General features: G+C 43.6%; 1 protein-coding gene and 1 pseudogene across 1 annotated transcript in view; one reads left to right on the forward strand and one right to left on the reverse strand.

Moving 5' to 3' along the window:
- The window catches only part of LOC141126595 (uncharacterized), a 35060-nt gene extending 24707 nt beyond the window's left edge, over nucleotides 1-10353 (reverse strand). The window contains exon 1 of the mRNA XM_073612518.1: nucleotides 9624-10353. Within this exon, the coding sequence (XP_073468619.1) occupies nucleotides 9624-10057 (434 nt within the window). The 5' untranslated portion in view covers nucleotides 10058-10353. The remainder of the gene's footprint in view (nucleotides 1-9623) is intronic.
- LOC141126578 (uncharacterized) overlaps nucleotides 1-19287 on the forward strand; it is a 1610887-nt pseudogene that overhangs the window by 656722 nt on the left and 934878 nt on the right.

The raw sequence follows: 19287 nt of genomic DNA on the forward strand, positions 1-19287 counted from the left end.
GTGCACTCCAAAAACACTACACGTATCATTGGTCGCATTGGTGACTGGTTTGCTATATTAGGTTTTAGCAAACCAAAGTATTAGTCTTATTACAAATATCGCTCAATGACGTAAAGAGCACAGCATGAGGCCTTCATATTGACGAGCAAAGTAAACCTTCTGGTGGTATTAACAAATGTTTAACATATTTAACAATACCTTACCACCTCGCTGGAATTCAGTGATGTCTGCAGCATAGCAGCAGCTTCTGTGTATGGTTCATTCGTTGTCACTCAAATAGTGTCAGATGGGGGGAAAAGTCATTTTTTCAGCACCCTTCACTGCGGCAGTTTATGTATATTGGTGTTAAGTCTGCTTCATACAGGTTATTACATACGGTCATAGCCACTGACACTGCCGTAACCCGAGAAAATCCAATTTTCAAAGTTTAAACTATTCTAGTCTGATCAATAATTTGTTGCTAATAGTAACCCCCTTTTTTAGCCTGCTCTTAACAGGCTAATCCCCCTTTTCTATATATGCTATATGATTACAGCAACAACACCCCAACAGATGAATGACCTATCACTGGACATTTCATGTACAAGAACGTGTATTAGTGGTAAATTTGCCCTTACCCCCTCTCCCTGTTTTCCTCATACTGGGATAGAGACTGATATTCCCCTTGGTTCAGACTGGGCCAGAAGCTAGTGTTTCCCTTGGTTCAGACTGGACCAGGAGCTGGTGTTTCTCTAGGTTCAGACTGGGACAGAGACTGATGTTACCCTTGGCTCAGGGTGAGCCAGGAGTTGCTGTTTCCTTTGAATTGGACTGATCTAGAAGCTTGTGTTTCCCTTGGATCAGACTGGGTCAGGAGCTGGTATTTCTCTTGGTTCTGACTGAGCCAGGAGCTGGTGGGTTTTCGTGGTTAAGACTGGGCCAGAAACTGGTGTTTCCCTTGGTTGAGACTGGGCCCAGAGCTGGTGTTTCCCTTGGTTCAGACTGGGCCCAGAGCTGGTGTTTCCCTTGGTTCAGACTGGGCCCAGAGCTGGTGTTTCCCTTGGTTCAGACTGGGCCCAGATCTGTTGTTTCCCTTGTTTCAGACTGGGCCCAGAGCTGGTGTTTCCCTTGGTTCAGACTGGGTCCAGAGCTGGAGTTTCCCTTGGTTCAGACTGGGCCCAGAGCTGGTGTTTCCCTTGGTTCAGACTGGGCCCAAAACTGATGTTTCCCTTGGTTTAGACTGGGCCAGGAGCTGGTATTTTTCTTGGTTCATCCTGGGATATAAGCTGATATTATCCTTGGTTCATTCTGGGATGGGAGATGGTGTTTCTCTTGATTCAAACTGGGCCAGGAGCTGGTGTTTTCCTTGGTTCAGACTGGGCCAGGAGCTGGTGTTTCCCTTGGTTCTGATTGGGCCAGGAGCTGGTGTTTCCCTTGGTTCTGACTGGGACCAAAACTGATGTTTCCCTTGGTTTAGACTGGGCCAGGAGCTGGTATTTTTCTTGGTTCATCCTGGGATATAAGCTGATATTATTCTTGGTTCAAACTGGGAAAGAAGCTGGTGTTTCCATTAGTTTAGACTGGGCCAAGAGTTCATGCTTCACTTGGTTCAGACTAGGCTGATGTCTGCCTTTGGTTTCCCCTCCAGGGAAAGGTGAATAGTGAAGCCCCTGCCATCTCTCCCGGTGCCTTCTCCCCCACCGCCATCATCTTCCTCACTGCCGGTTACCTGCCAAAATAAATTAAAAGATATATGAAAAAATGCGCCGCGCCTAGGGGTGTAACTGAATAACTGTAAATCTAAGTACAAATCATAGATAATAAAGCGTGCAAATCAAATAGAGCCTAAAGCTCTGATCACTTACTAAGATCACCTGCTGTGTGAATCCTAAAGCTCTGATCACTTACTAAGATCACCTGCTGTGTGAATCCTAAAGCTCTGATCACTTACTAAGATCACCTGCTGTGTGAATCCTATGACCAAACACACTAAAAAATATCTAGTGCAATAAATCACAAAGTGAAATGTGCATAGAAAAACGTAATAAGATAAATATACAATCCACAGTGATTAAAATATAATCATTCCTAATAAGGTGTATATGCTAAAAAATGTTACACATATGTAGATCCACTGTGATTAAAATGAAAAAGAAAAAAAATTAAATAAAACAATATATATATTCGTAAAACACAAACAGAGTAAATCAATCACATGCGTGGGCGAATTGAAACTATAATCGCCCTAATAAAGGTGTTCAAATCACATCCGTGAAAAAATCTTCCAATCCAGTAACATAAAGTGACCAAGTTCAAATAAAAGTCAGTGTAATGGTGATGGTTGAAGCCACCTGTATGTTAAAGTCGTTTCTTTTTTTCATTTTAGTGGCATTAATACATAAAGTTTCAATTTGTGTGGGAGCCTTGGAGAAAAGAGGTTTACCGTATATACTCGAGTATAAGCCGAGTTATTCAGCCCATTTTTTTTAGCTGAAACCCCCCCTCGGCTTATACTGGAGTGAGCCGTACAGCAGCCGTACCTTTGATTACTAAAACAGCGGGTGTCTCCCGCTATGTTATGCAGTCTGTGCAGCCGTCCATTGTAACAAAGCCCCGCCTCCTCCTCGTCCGTGGTAGAGGAACACTGATACAATGCTGGGAAACTGTATCAGTGTTCCTTCTATCACAGACAAGGAGGAGGTGGGGCTTTGTTACAATGGACGGCCGCCGAACAGACTGCATAACACAGTGGGAGACACACGCTGTTTTAGTAATGAAAGGTACGGCTGCAAATTGGGCACAATGAGGCTGCAATTGGGCACAATGAGGCTGCAAATGGGCACAGTGAGGCTGCAGATGGGCACAGTGAGGCTGCAGATGTTGACCCAGTAGCTGCTGCATTTTCCCACCCTAGGCTTATACTCAAGTCAATACATTTTCCCATTTTTTTGTGGTAAAATTAGGTGCCTCGGCTTATATTCGGGTCGCCTATACTCAAGTATATACGGTACTTTATGATTATTAAGATAATTGTGCAATTGTAGGTATGTCCATTGGGGGAGAAACTGACCATTAGCCCCGGTTCACACTGAGCTGCGGGAATGAAGCTGTGTGGGTTCAGCTGAACGATTTCACTCCCGCATTTCAGTCCTGATTTCGGTCGCGATTACAGAGACATCTGTGGAGGTTTCTGCATAGATGTCAATGTAAATTGCAGCCTGAAATCTCAAAAAGTAGTACAGAAACAACTTTTTGAAAATCGGTGCGGCGCCGCAGATGTGGCATCGCACCGATTAGGACGGTGCCATTGACAGCAATTCCCGCCGATTGGACATGCAAATCGCATGTCAAAATGCTCCGGTGTGAACCAGGGCTAACACATATTTTGCTATTCTTCTCTGGATTTATCAGCCCTGATTGTAGACAATGAGGCACCAAATGTGGAGAACTGTTTTCAGTGGGGGGAGTCACGTTTTCTTTTTGCATACCCGGAATAAATTCCAGATTGTTTGCTATCGGAGTGAGGGGGGCCAGGAATTCAGGCCGACTTGTAGTTGAGTGAAATTGTGTGAAATACTTGTAAGGTGGTACCAGTAAAGGGATGGGGCTTTAGTGAAGATGGATACAAAGATTTCTGTATGCACAGTAGAAATGTAAGTGGGAGGGGAAACATTTTCAATCGTCCAGTCTTTATTCTGAGAGTGACAATGCCGATCAATAACTCTTGTGAGATTTTAAGAGATAGAACTGATATGATGGCTTTTCACAGTACCAGTAAGCAGGGCTTTTTTTCAGCGGAACGTGGAGGAACGCAGTTCCGGAACCTCCTGCATTGAATGTATGTAATGGCAAAGGGTGCTGGGGTGTGCTGGAGGCTGGGAGATCCATTCTTGAATGGAGGAATCTACTGTTGAGGGAAGGGTCTATTGTTTTCAGCTGCTGGAGGGTCTATTGATGCTGGCTGCTGGGGGATCTATCGTTGCTGGGGGGCAATTGTTGCTGGGAGGGACCTACTGATGAGGGAGGGGTTTATTGTTTCTGGCTGCTGGAGGGTCTATTGATGCTGGCTGCTGGGAGATCTGTTGTTGCTGACAGGGGTCTATTGTTACTGGGGTGGATCTGTTGTTACTAGGGTGGATCTTTTGTTACTGGAGGGTCATTTTGTTGCGGGGGGTCTATAGTTGAAAGGGAGGATCTTTTGTTGAAAGAAGGGTGTATATCTTAATGCTCATTAATAAAATCTATACAAATTACTTATCACCAAAAAATGATACTTGGTTCTGTATTCTCTAAAAAGGGCCGTACAGGAAGGTGGGTAGAGGAAGGAACCAAGGGACGGTGCTCAGAGGTGGAAAGGGGGCGAAGACAAGGGGTGACTTGAAAAGGAGAGTTCCTGAACCTATTCTCTGAGAAAAAAGCCCTGCCAGTAAAGGACATATGGACAAAAATAATACTTAATGTCTTTATTATAAAAGATAAAGATTCTTTTTTACAAACATAAAATCATTAGAAAATGACTTGGATATCAATATTGTTCTGGAATTATTTCTGATTGGGACTCTAAAAACAGGAGATAAAACTGCAGCTGCAGGAAGAGATTCACAGGACGCAATCACCGTGCCAAATGTATTATTACATGTTATTTTATACATAGATAAGAAAGGGGGGTGTGAGATGTTATTAAAAACTAACAAATAGAAATATGTTATTAAAAGCTAAGGAATAGAACAATTGCAAGAATAAAACCTTGAGAGGGGAGGGGAGGGGGACTAGAGACAGACAGAGAGAGCTTCTAGTAGAAGATGTGTCTGTGTGTTAGGTGAAGGTTACAGAACACATTTCAACAGTGAGAACAAAATGGAGTCTCTTGTGCTTAAATGAACAATACAGTGAATGTCCATGTCATAAGGAGAAGCACACAGGGAGATCTGTGATTATAACTTCCCCCGCCGCCACACCGATTGTTCCTGAGTGTCCCCTGTATCCTTCTCCGGTCCGTCTCCTCCTCCGGTCCGCTCCCCCTCTGTGAGCTCTCCAGTCCCCCCCCTCCTCCCCAGATCAGTCAGGATAGAGAGTGAACCTTTTCCAAATGGACAGTGTTTATGATGCTTCAGTTTATGAATGGAGCACCCTCCCCATGTTGAGGGCATGTGGCCTGGTACAGTTCAGGAGGGGGGGTGCTCTCGTCCCCCCCTTTTCTAGCGGCCTGCCAGGTTGCGTTCTCAGATAAGGGTCTGGTATGGATCTTGGGGGGACCCCTACGCCATTTTAATTTAATTTTGATGCAGGGTTTCCCTTAAAATCCATAGCAGACCTGAAGGGCCTGGTATGGATTTTGGGGGGACATCCATGCATTTTTTTTGGTTTGTGGTTCCGCTTAATATTCATACTAGACCTAAAAGGGCCTGGTAACGGACTGGGGGGAGACCCATGCCATTTTTTTCAATGATTTTGATCTATATTGCTGGGATCAGACAAGTCATTACAGCCTCAATCAGTTTTAAATTACTTTTTATCCTTTAGAAATTTAATTTTGCTGTGGTATTGTTCTAAAAACAGGAAAAATGCGGTACTTTACAGGCAGACTAATGGGACCCCCAGGCATTATATTTAAAGGAATAGCTCATTTTTTATTGTTTCACTTTAAGCATTATTAAAATCACTGCTCCTGAAAAATCTGCCATTTTAAAAACTTTTATTTGCATTGATACATGTCCCCTGGGGCAGGACCCGGGTCCCCAAACACTTTTTATGACAATAACTTGCATATAAACCTTTAACATGAAAAATCAAAAGTGATCATTTTAGTGTCCCATAGACTTTAACAGCGTTCTGCGGCTTTTGAATTTGCCACAAACACAGCATAATGTTCGGTGAACAGGCGAACGCCCGATGTTCGAGTTTAACTTACGTTTGACTCGAACATCGGGCTCATCACTACTCATGATATAAAATAAATGTACAACGCTCTCTATGGGACACCAGTTTGTAGACTCCACCTTGAGCTTCGAGAGATAGTCAGCAGCCATGCAGTTCTGTGACACCACCTTAGGTGATGGAGACACTTCTGCTGTCAGCTCTGCTATAACATCAATGGTCTCATTGGTTATCTGATCCATGACTCCAGTACACGGGTTCATCTTACTTATCTTAGATGACTTAGATTCCCCACCCCGTCTATGAAGGGCTCACTGCATAAAACATATCCACTCCAGAGAAAATGTTTCTTCTCACTGGAAGGCCAGGGGAGTATTGGGAGAAATTGAGGATTTCCCTTACAGATATGGGAGGAGCAACATCAGCTAAAGTACAGCTATGGGTGGGATTGAAGGGAAGATATTTTAGGGGGCTCCTTCCACACAAGAAGGAAATGTTATTTGGAAGGACTAGGAATCTATTGGACCAATGGGGATTAAACATTCTGCAATTACATTGAGAAACCATGAAATGTTACTGGCCTGTGATTGGCTCTCCTATTATTAGTGAAGTAAGAGAGACTTCCCTTGTCGGTGTCATTAATGGAATTTAAGAAACCATGTGAAATGTTTCCCCCAAATCCAAAAAGGTGACCCCCTTGGGTAGGTACCCATCCTAATATTCCTAATATGAGTTTGTAGTCCCCGCTACTACAGGAAACATGTGGCCAATCATTTACACCTTTTACAGCAGGACAGTAAATATCAGAAGACAATTCAAACATAAGACCAACAGCAGGAAGTCTTCTAACTTAATGTGTAATGTAATCTGTCATTAGAATTCCCAGAGTTCCCTCCGCAACATCGTTTTATCACCTGTTATCCTGTCTGTAGATCTGTTATTTTCCCACCTTCTGTAACGGGATGACAACCCTCATCATTCTGCAGTAACATTACACAGCAGTGTTATCACCCTGTACAGGAAAGTCTTAGATAGATTATAAGTAAGACACACAACAAGTAAAGTCCAACTTCAGATAACGCTTCTAAAGCAGTTACAGCAACAGGTTTTTTAAGGTTTAAACCACCAAATGAATGAAAACTGACAGTTGTAAGCACCACCGGCAGTGTTATCTGGTGTTTCCAAACCCCTCCAACTGCCATTTTTGCCAAATAGCTTGACTTTCTACAGGAAGTAGAAGAAGAAAACAGATCTACTGGGAGGATCAACAGGTAATACAAATGTTACAAGAAGAGACTCGGAAAAATAAAAATCTTCCATGCTAATGACAGATTGCACCATTTATGTAATTATTGATCAGACCATAGTTACACTTTTTTTTTTTTTTTTTTCAATCAAAAATGTTTTATTTCATTTTCCAAATTACAACAAAATAAGAACTCACAACACACAAAGCATTCCCACAAAACAACCCAACCAAACAAAACAAAAAACTTGTTACACTTTAGTGCCAACATCATAACATTTCCAGGGATAAGAAATGTTCTTTGTAAACTTTACACCAAAAAGAGATCTGTCCATTCAGAGTCATGACCCATTTCACTGCCAGGTCCTCACATCATACAGACCTGACAGCAGGGGGGCTAACACACAATCCTGTTGCTGCAGCCACTGGGATTGTGTGTGAAACTGACAGGTCAGGTGAAAACTGCCACCCGATTGGTCACACACCCCCCTGAACTGGCACTTCCTCGCCATATTTTCTGGGCTGCAGGCCCAGGACCAATGTTATTATCTATATCCGATTCCTCTACCTATAATTGCTGTATGGATGGTCTTTTTATTAAATAAAGTTGATTATATTGGAGTGCGGCTGTCCAGATCCCTTCCTTTGCATTCCCAGGACCAACATGGCGAGTGCGGGGGCTGGGGGGAGAGAACAACGGACACACGTCCACTCTCCTCCCCTTCTTGCTGTGACCCAGATAGCAAAGTCTATGACGTCACTTCCAGGTCAGCCTCTCGGTGTGTGTTTTGCAGTGTGATCTGCATCACAAAACATTCAGTGGAGCCCAGAGGAGACATTGGGGGTCTTTTAGACCCTGCAAGTCTCATTAAAGAGAACCTGTAACCTAAAAAATATCACATGCAGGGCTTTTTGTCCCCTATGTGATGAAAGAAAAAGTTAAAGAAAACAATTTTTTTTTTTTTTGCAAAAAATCAAGTTACACCCAAGCACATAAACCCCCCCCCAAAAAAAGTTGAGGCCCCCTCCTCCACATATATGCACATACAAATGTAAACAAATGCCTCAGGGGTGTCTACGATTGAAAACCTTGATTGCGATACACGTTACATATAACCGCGCACGCCGGAGCGAGAGCAATAATTCTAGAACCAGACCTCCTCTGTAACACTAAACTAATACCTATAGGGTTTTTTTTTTTAAGTGTTGCCTAAAGAAAATATAGGTTACTGAAGTTTGTCGCCATTTCACGGTGCACATAATTTAAGGTTTGGCATTGCGTTTTGTTGTCCTAAAATTCACTTTAGTGTATTTTTTACTGAAATGCTATGTTTCCTAGACCATTGAGGTAATATTGTGTAACATAAAAAATTAAAACTACCACTATTTTATTCTTTAGGGTATCTGCTTTCAGAAAATATATAATGTTTGGGGTATTTACATCTTCTTCAAGGCTAAAATTTTTTATTGAACATGTGTGCAAAAAACACAAAAGGGCTCTGGCAGCGAAAAGGTTAAAGTGAACCCCAGCTGGAGGAATTTCAGTCCCCAGAAGTGGTAGGAATATGACCACACACTCAGCCCCGATCTCTTGTAGGTGTGCTGTGTGAATAGTCTATGGAGAGGAGTAATAGCTAAACAGAGAAAGAAGATAACAAGGACATCCATTCTACACCTGATGAGATCCCTGAGACTTTCTTCAGAACCAGATGGAATACAAGTAGCCAGTTGCACTTAAGTGGTACTGTTAAATGCATCCCATAAACAGCAGCAACCCAGTGTGGGAAGGCCTGCGGCAGCTTAGGAAAATGCTTTCTCACCAAACCGAGACGTCTCCCTGGCTGGTGTCCCAGTCACAGACCTGCCTGCAAAGATGTCATCCGTGAGAAGAGATAAAATATGGAAAGGAGGCATTTATCATGGGAGGGGAGGTTTGGAGAAAGTGTGCTTAGCTGGAGCCCTGACACCTGACTTATGGTGTATCAACAGTCAGAAGAACCTGGAATGGACTCTCTTAATGAGGCTTCAGAGGCTTTGCAAGATGCCACTTGACCCCATCCTAGTCTCTGGTACTGCGGCAGTGTTGATCATGTATTAGCTCAGAATCTGGCAATGAAGAAAACACTTGGTAACACTGCCCAGTTAGTGAATGATGAAAATGCATTACATGTTCCGTCAAAGCTCCATAAAAAAGAAAAATATATGAATCATGAGGAGAAAAAGTCAGTGCATCCGATCATTACATTCCAGTTTGTTCCCAGATTTTGTTTTTCTAAAGTAGCATTTTATCTTTTCACTTCTTCCCTAGCTTATGGGATAACGTTGGGGCTATGAAACTAATGGGACACCCACAACTTCTTTTAATATCCCCCTTCTTCCAGAGTTTCCACTCTACAAACTTCCCTGATAAAGCTTGGGAATCCTCTGGTGACAGATTAGCCCAGAATTAACTGTAAAATATTTGTCACATTCAGATCATTAAAATGGCTTCTTTCCAGTGTGAATCCTCTGGTGTGTGATAAGATGTGAATTCTGTGTAAAAGCTTTGCCACATTCAGAACACTGATACCGCTTTTCTCCAGTGTGAACTCTCTGGTGTATGGTAAGCTCTGCCTTGGTTGTAAAAGCTTTGCCACATTCAGAACACTGATATGGTTTCTCTCCAGTATGAACTCTCTGGTGTATGATAACATGTGACTTCCGTGTAAAAGCTTTGCCACATTCAGAACACTGATATGGTTTCTCTCCAGTGTGAACCCTCTGGTGTTTGATAACATCTGACTTCTGTGTAAAAGCTTTGCCACATTCAGAACACTGATATGGTTTCTCTCCAGTGTGAACCCTCTGGTGTATGATAAGTTTTGACTTTTTTGTAAAAGTTTTGTCACATTCAGAACATTGAAATGGTTTCTCATTATTGTGAACCTTCTGGTGTGTGATACATTTTGCCTCCATTGTAAAACCTTTGTCACGTTCCAAACAAGAAATATCTTCTGAAATGACTTCTTTTATGTATACATGGGTTGGACTTTACTATAAAGCCATTGTCACGTGCAGAACACTGAAATGACTTTTCTCCTGTTGTCCTCTGAGGCTGGATCAATGTTGAAGAGGATCCAATACATTTATGATATTTAGAACATAGATATGTCTTGAGTCCTTTGTGAATCCTCCAGTGAACTGCAATAAAAACTTTCAGTCACTTATAACACCCATATGGATCGATTCCCATGTGACTTTGTATTATTGAGGGACCAGCAAGACCATAAACTTGGTTCCTCAGTCCACCTGTACAGAGAAAAATAAAAGTCAAAATTCTTTATTATTAACTGCTTCCCGCTCAGCCTATTGTAATATGACGGCCAGAAAGGAGCCATATTGTTCTGGGAGAACAGATCTTGTGCGGTTCTGCAGGACCAATCTCTGGCGCAGTCTGTCACCCGCTATGTCCAGTGGATAACTGATCAGTGTAGAGGCCCACTACCGGTACCATGTGATCGCTGTGACCAATCACAATAGATAACATGACAATTGTGAACAATGATAGGCTTTTATTCATGACAGTTATTGTGTGGTTGGTCACAGTGATCACATGGTACAGACAGGGCCAATCACAACAATATACACTGAATGAATTTCATTCAGTAAAAGGCTTGCTTATAGCAATGAAATTCACTGCTATAAACAATCATAGTGTGTAAAAAAAAAAGAAATGATTACCTCCCCAGAGTAGTACAGTGTTAGTATAGTACACAGTTACACAGTTAGTAAGGTTAAATAAAGACACCAGTCCATCCAGTTTAACCTGAGTAAGTATGGGTGCATGTCTACAATTATCCCTATCCCTGTACATTGTGTCTCATTAAGATGCTCATCTATTATATTATTATTTAAGGTACCCATATACCGCCGTCAATTTACACAGTGCTCCACACATCGCACACTCACATCGGTCCCTACCCTCAAGGAGCCCACAATCCAAGGTCCCCAACTCACATTCATATACTAGGGCCAATTTTGGACAGAAGCCAATTAACCTACCAGCATGTCTTTGGAGTGTGGGAGGAAACCGGAGTACCCGGAGGAAACCCACGCAGGCACAGGGAGAAGATGCAAACTCCAGGCAGGTAGTGTCGTGGTTGGGATTTAGACCAGTGACCCTTTTTTACTGCTCGGCGAGAGTGCTACCCACTACACCACTGTGCCGCCTATAACACTAGTAGTGGTAACACTATATTGCTTTGGTCACAGTATGTATGTAGAAAAAAATTTTTTTTAAATTTTTTAAAAATACTTTTTGGCTTTTTTTTCTTTTACATATTGTCACCAGTCAGTGTCCCTGCTCACCTCCACACCAGTTATATGAGGACTCTGTACTGTACTGGGGACAGGATGTAAACAATAAAAAAATCCAAAATAAACAAAAAAAATTATTTCTTCATAATACCCACCATGCCTCTTACTAAATACCTTGGAATATCTACTTTCCAAAAAAGGGTCATTTTGGGGATATTTTTACTGTCCTGGTATTGTCGGGCCTCAAGAATTGAGATTGCCCCTCAGTACATCAGGATTGATCGATCTTCAGATATTTATCCCATAGTTTATGGGAGGTGAAGAAGGTGAAGATGTTAAAGATAAGGGTTTTCAGGGATTACCTAAAGACAGAGTAAAAGATAGTCAGACAGATTGAGGTAGAGAGTTCCAGAGGATGGGAGAGGCTCTGAAGAAGTCCTGGAGGTGACCATAGGAGGAGGTTACATGGGAGTTAGAGAGAAGGAGGTCATGTGAGGAATGAAGAGAATGGTTTGGTTGGTATTTTGGGACAAGGTTGGTGATGTAGCTGGGGGAAGAGTTGTGGAGGGCTTTGTAAGATGTTGTTAGTATTTTGAATTTGTAATAGGTAAGGGATTGTCAAACAAAAGAGTTCCCCTGGCATGATTGCACCTCTAACAGGTAAAAATTTAACTGGGGAAAATTTTGTGTGAAAGCGAGGACTGTATACCATCTGGTCAAATGTTTATATCCGGACTCCTGGACAGTGCTGGAAAAGGAGGATTTGTGAGCAAAGAATAGGATATGATCTCTTTCTGTCTGGGTGAACGTGTGACCCAAATCTCTTCCCATGTCAGAAGGATTGGAGTTATGAAATCTTCATTTTGATTGGTAAGGAAGTGATGATATGGAAATTGTGTGACCTGTCGGCTGACTTCATCTTTATTCAGACATCATGCAGAATGCATTGTCACCTGACCTGGCTGTAACGCTCATTAATAATTGTCTCCACTTGCCAAACACAATATGTATATTTACACGTTGCGGTTTTGAAGTGGTTTTCAGGGGTTATGGCTGAAGCAAGCAATTCTGTTTCTCACAAAAAGTGATCCGAGCAGCTAATTAGCCACTGGATCGCCTTTAGAAGCAGCCAAAGAGGTTGTCCCTCCTCCCGCTGCTCGCCAGGGTTTCTCGGGCTTACTGTACTTACCGGTTTTCAGGCTTTTTGGTATTAAAGTAGTGAGATTATAGTTCCAGTATTTCTCTTTACATAGTAAAACCTTATTGAAGTCTCCTCTCCTAAGGGATACATTTAGGGAAAAGATCCCCTTCACTTTCAGGGCATCTGTTTTTTTTCCCCACATGAATTTTCCTAATATGTTGTGCTAAGAGATTCTCTTTTTCTTTCTCATCTTTTCTAGGAGGTCCATTGATGTCCCTCAGATGTTCACATTTACGGATTTTTAATTCTCGCTTTGTTTTCCCTATATAGAATTTTTTACATGGACATTCCAACATGTAGATCACTTTGCTTGTAGAGCAATTAACAAATCTTTTCATTTTAAATGTTTTGGATCGATCTGAATCAGTGAATATCTGAGGAACATGTGAGGTACATTGAATGAAAGTACAAATGAGTGTATTAGTAGCTAGGTAACAGGAAGTGATGACTTTCGGCCTTCACAGTCAGTTTTCTACTGAGCATGCGGGAGCCGCTCTGCACCTTGTGAATGGTCCTGTAGTCTTCTGGGACATGTAATGTGTCCCAGAAGACTGCGGGGGAAGGGAGAGGGGGATGAACTTCCAGCTCAGACTGCGGTGATCTGAGCCGAAAGTGAGTGGGTACCCGTCAAAACCAGGTACCAGCTCCCCCCTCTCTCAAAAAAAGTGCCAAATGTGTCAGTGGAGGGGGGAGGATGAATACAAGTGTAATTTCCCCTTTTGGTTGGAGGTCCGCTTTAAGCATGGTTGTGATAACCAAATTTTCAATGCCTCTGTCTCTCAGAAATTGGGTTTCAGCAGCCAATCCATCAAAGCCAGTGACCGAGAAGCTGGGTGAAAAAATCAAAGTTTTAGATAACAGATCTTGGCCGTCCGGTGGAGGTCACAGAGCACCGGCTGACAGATAAATGAGGTCAGTGTACCCCACTCTACAAGTTCAGTCCTAATCTATGACAATGACTGGAATGCTTTTATCCATTAAAGACGAGCTCCAGATTTTCATACACTTTACATATTTTGGGCCAAGCTGGTCCAATCACACTATGTCCCTCACCAACATGTGAGGCCGCTGGATGTACAGTATAAGCTGTATATGGCTGAGTCTACATACAGTATACAGCACTGTGTTCCGGGTTCAAGCCGAAACTTCCTGTCTCATACCTGGAACACAGTAGAGTCTGATTGGTGCTCAGCCATTCAGAGATAGTGATGTAAAAACTCATCACACTCTGCATTTCTGGAGCTTTTTCGGGGCAATTGTTGCACATTTTCAAACAAACGAGCTGCTCTATGCATGATTATCAAAAATGCTCCAAAACGCCCCAAAAACCCCACATGTGGTAATGTGAGTTCTCGCTATGCAGAAATGTGAATACGGCTTGACAGCTGAGTGACTCCATCCACTCCCTCCTATGTACTTATATAAAGCTGGCCATACACTATGCAATCTGATTGTACAATGTGCTTTAGATGTACCATCAGATTGTATAGTGTATGGTGATCATTACAGAACCCAAGACACACCTCTCCTAAATTCAATATTACAGCTCTATCCACATCGGCTGTTATCTGATCGCTCAGCTCCTGCACGCTCTGCCAAATGAATGATCTATAGCTGTTTATTTAGTGAGAACGGTGATCAGTGATTGCATAGGAAAAATGTGCAGCTGATGAGATGGGTGGAAAGGGGGAGGGTAGATGATGCAGGGTGTGTCACATCCCAAGGTGTGTCCAGGAAGTAATGGAGAAGTGATCATACAGCCAGCTGGACACTGAGGTAAGGGGGGTGTAAGATAAATAGAAAGAAGTACATTAATTGTATATTGGTACATGGGGGGGCTGTGATTCAGGGGGGGACTTATCCTTTAAGTCAGCAATGTGAGGGGGTGCAGTATTTGGGGTGCACAGTGTTTAAAGATTTGTGAGGGGGCGGGGTGAAAGGATGCAGTGAGGTGCTGGTCCAATCCCACTATGTCCCTCACCAACATGTGAGGCCGCTGGATGTGTGGTATAAGCTGTATATGGCTGAGTCTACATACAGTATACAGCACTGTGTTCCGGGTTCAAGCCGAAACTTCCTGTCTCATACCTGGAACACAGTAGAGTCTATCTGATTGGTGCTCAGCCATTCAGAGATAGTGATGTAAAAACTCATCACACTCTGCATTTCTGGAGCTTTTTCGGGGCAATTGTTGCACATTTTCAAACAAACAAGCTGCTCTATCCATGATTAGCAAAAATGCTCCAAAACGCCCCAAAAACCCCACATGTGGTAATGTGAGTTCCCGCTATGCAGAAATGTGAATACGGCTTGACAGCTGAGTGACTCCATCCACTCCCTCCTATGTACTTATATAAAGCTGGCCATACACTATGCAATCTGATTGTACAATGTGCTTTAGATGTACCATCAGATTGTATAGTGTATGGTGATCATTACAGAACCCAAGACACACCTCTCCTGATTTCAATATTACAGCTCTATCCACATCGGCTGTTATCTGATCGCTCAGCTCCTGCACACTCTGCCAAATGAATGATCTATAGCTGTTTATTTAGTGAGAACGGTGATCAGTGATTGCATAGGAAAAATGTGCAGCTGATGAGGTGGGTGGAAGGGGGGAGGGTAGACGATGCAGGGTGTGTCACATCCCAAGGTGTGTCCAGGAAGTAATGGAGAAGTGATTATACAGCCAGCTGGACACTGAGGTAAGGGGGGTGTAAGATAAATAGAAAGAAGTACATTAATTGTATATTGGTACATGGGGGGGGCTGTGATTCAGGGGGGGACTTATCCTTTAAGTCAGCAATGTGAGGGGGTGCAGTATTTGGGGTGCACAGTGTTTAAAGATTTGTGAGGGGGCGGGGTGAAAGGATGCAGTGAGGTGCTGGGAAAATAAAGACCACTCTTGGACAGATTGTCACCAACAACTGCCTGGTGAGGTCTAATGACCACAAAGCTACAAGATAAAATGTAAAGTGTCCCAGAAGGGGGCGCTCTGTCGGGGGGGGGACAGAGAATATCGATCTGGAGATCTGACCTCGGGACCATGGAGGGAACAGTAATGGGAGGTGTACTGTAGATCTGCTTCATTGCCGGGTTCACTTCCATTACCACCAACAAGTGATCTTCCATATACCAGCAAAGACAAGTGTGACCCCCAAATCTCATCAAGTCATCTTACATGAGAACATGTCCCCCCCATCCCCCATCCTGTGTCAGGGTGCAGGGGGTGCAGAGGGGGGATTTAGTAAGTGGAAATAGGCTGTTCAAAGAAATTTCCCCCCAGAGATTAGTGAATGTGGTGAAATGTCACTTTGTAATGAATATCCAATCACGTGCACATAAATAAAAACATGGAATGTTACTTACACTTGATTGGATGATGGAAGTCAGCAGAGCTCCGCCTCCTTCACTGACCCCTTGTCTACCAATGTACATTCTTTATCCTTCTGGTATTCAAGAGGTTAATAGAGAAATGAGCTTTGTATTATTCTCAGCCAGTGATTGGCCATCATGTAGAAGTGATCGGGGCAGCTGGAGAACCGGCCAATCACAATACAGGGAATGTGCCGCCCCTCCCCCCTGCTGGCGCCCCCTGATGTTCCCTGCCGTGTTTCCTCTGGGAGGTCCAAGATGGTGGAACATCGATAAACCACTATAGATTGTTATGTAGGAGGAGCTTGGAGAACATCCCATCCCCCGATATCCTCTGCCATGAATGACCCCAGAAATGACAAGAATTGTGTCACCTCCGGGGTCACCGCTGTCATTCCCGACTACTGTAGCTGGCCTGTCATGTACAACACAATATATAGAGTAGAGAGGTCAGCACTATTGTAGTGTGCAACACAATATATAGAGTAGAGAGGTCAGCACTATTGTAATGTACAACACAATATATAGAGTAGAGAGGTCAGCACTATTGTAATGTACAACACAATATATAGAGTAGAGAGGTCAGCACTATTGTAATGTACAAACACAATATATAGAGTAGAGGGGTCAGCACTATTGTAATGTACAAACACAATATATAGAGTAGAGAGGTCAGCACTATTGTAATGTATAACACAATATATAGAGTAGAGAGGTCAGCACTATTGTAATGTACAACACAATATATAGAGTAGAGAGGTCAGCACTATTGTAATGTACAACACAATATATAGAGTAGAGGGGTCAGCACTATTGTAATGTACAACACAATATATAGAGTAGAGGGGTCAGCACTATTGTAATGTACAACACAATATATAGAGTAGAGAGGTCAGCACTATTGTAATGTACAACACAATATATAGAGTAGAGGGGTCAGCACTATTGTAATGTACAACACAATATATAGAGTAGAGCGGTCAGCACAATATTATAGTCATAGTGCCCCTTATACTGCTGGTCAGGGGGGACAAATGATTTGGGTCTGTGGTCAGCAGGATGAAAACAATGTTCAGCCATAGTGGTCAGTGGGAGGAGAAATGTCCTCTATGTGTTGTTACAGACTATGGTATCGGGGTACAGGGATGTGGGGGGTCAGACAACACACGGGGGATCACCTTCTGTTGTATATCCACAGAAATCACCCAGCACACTGGCAGATTGTCAGGAGAACCCCAAGTTCCCAGCCCAGACAGGGGTAACAGCTGTATAACAGCACACACACTCTATTATCCCACCACTGCCACACACATGACAAGGATGGAAGACCACGGGAACTAGAAAACCAGGAGAGGACCTTGTATGGTGGAGGAGGGAAGGAAAGGGAGATTATTGTGATAGACTTGGCACAGCATGCAATACCCCTGACCACCGCTAGAGGGAGACTCCACCCATATCTAGCTGGCTGACCACACACAGGCAGATACAAATCTTACATACAATCTGGTGCACTATGAGGGTTGGGGATCAGTCTAGTAATCAGCACACACTTCTGGGGTTCCTCAGGCTCCCCTACAAGCTAAAAATCTTGTGTTACTCCCTCTTACCACTATCCATGTACACCCCACACCAGACACACAACATGGGGCAGTGAGGGGGCAGGGGGGCAGTTGGGGGGGTAGATGGGGATGTCGAGGGAAAAGTGGTCAGTAGGGGGATGGGAGTGGTGGTCAGTGGGAGATGAATACCTGGCTGATGGTGTCCTGGTCTGCAGGTTGATGTGGAGCTCCTCTGATTAGTCTTCTATGGTTGAGGTCCTCTCGGATGGTCCCTCTTGGCTCCTCTGATGAGTCTTCTTTGTTTGGGGTCCTCTCGGATGGTCACTCCGAGTGTCCACAATTAGGATAAAGTTCTCCTCTGTGTCCCTGATGGAAGATGGAGGTTTCTTGTCCTGGCTGAGAGGTGTGAGGGACGTTCTTTGTCTGCACTATGGATCTGGGAAGACTCAATCACATTGTGAGCCAGCTTCCTCACAGATGCCCCGGGGCCACACTGACTAAAAACACAGTGTGGGGGAGGGGGTTCACAAAAGAGGACCCCTCCCTCCATTCTCTGGGATGACACAATAGAATCTGAAGCTAAAATCTCCAAAACGCCTGAAGCTCAAACAAGTTCTGGAACTTTTTTTTTTTTTTTTTTTTTTTTTTTAGGCAGATTACAGGCGTTTTTCTACTTTTTTTTTACATTGGTGACCTTTTGACCTGTACAAAAGTGCAGCAAACTTGCGCGACTTTCTGCCTATAAAACACTACGCTCAGGTGTGAATGGGGGCTCAGGTGTGAATGGGGGCTCAGGTGTGAATGGGGCCTAAAATGGATGAGTTGCAGATCGCTACATGCAGTTTGGTTAAAGAGTGCCGTCTGTTGATAATAACTGAAAGGTGGCTTCATCCTCTTGTAGAGGACACTATTACACACATATCTGGCCGCACTTTCTATCGCCAGGTTAGAAACAGCAATTCAGGGAGAGCAAAGGAGGCGGCCTTTGTATTTATGTTTTAAATGAGTGGTGCTCTGATAGTAAACTCGAGGACACTTATTGTTGGCCAGATTTGGAATTGCTGCTGGTGGTGAAGTGTAGACCTTTTTATTTACCCAGAGAATTTACAGTGGTGATCATTATTGCGGCAGTGGTGGAATTATAGGGGTCGCTGAGGTTGCCATGGTGCCCGGGCCCCATGCTGCAGGGGGCCCTTGAGGGTCCCCTGTATATCTCGTTAGGAGCGGGGCGGCTGAGACCGAGCTCCCCGATCGTCGGCCAAACTGTAATCTGCACTGTGCGGGGAGCTCGTCACACCGATCTAAAGTGAAAGCAGTGTGTGCTGTGCTCGTTGTCTCCCCCTACAGTGCAGTACCCGGCAGGAAGAGGGAAGGTAAAGCACTGCCATTTTTTGAAAAGGCTTTCTGTATGTGTGTGCATGTATGTGTGTATGGAAGGTGTGGATCCAGAAGGAGTGATGATGAAGTAGAAATCTCTCTCTGTCTCCTCCTCTATGGGGATCAGGAATGTCATCAATGATCATGTCACCGAGTTTGTGGATTGGATGATTTGCCCCCACACACTGATCAGTGATCGGGTTGTCTAACAGATCACATTGAGGCCGGGGGGGAGGGGGGGTTGGGTTATACATTGTACACATTTACTAATATATGTGTAAGTTGCAGCGGACACGTCACCCCTCCCCCCACTATTATCTGCACCCCTAACTCTATCATTGTATTGCAGGCTGGCTGGGAAGTGATCTGGGAAG

This window comes from Aquarana catesbeiana, linkage group LG02 (genome assembly GCF_042186555.1).
Source record: "Aquarana catesbeiana isolate 2022-GZ linkage group LG02, ASM4218655v1, whole genome shotgun sequence".
Lineage (NCBI taxonomy): Eukaryota > Metazoa > Chordata > Amphibia > Anura > Ranidae > Aquarana > Aquarana catesbeiana.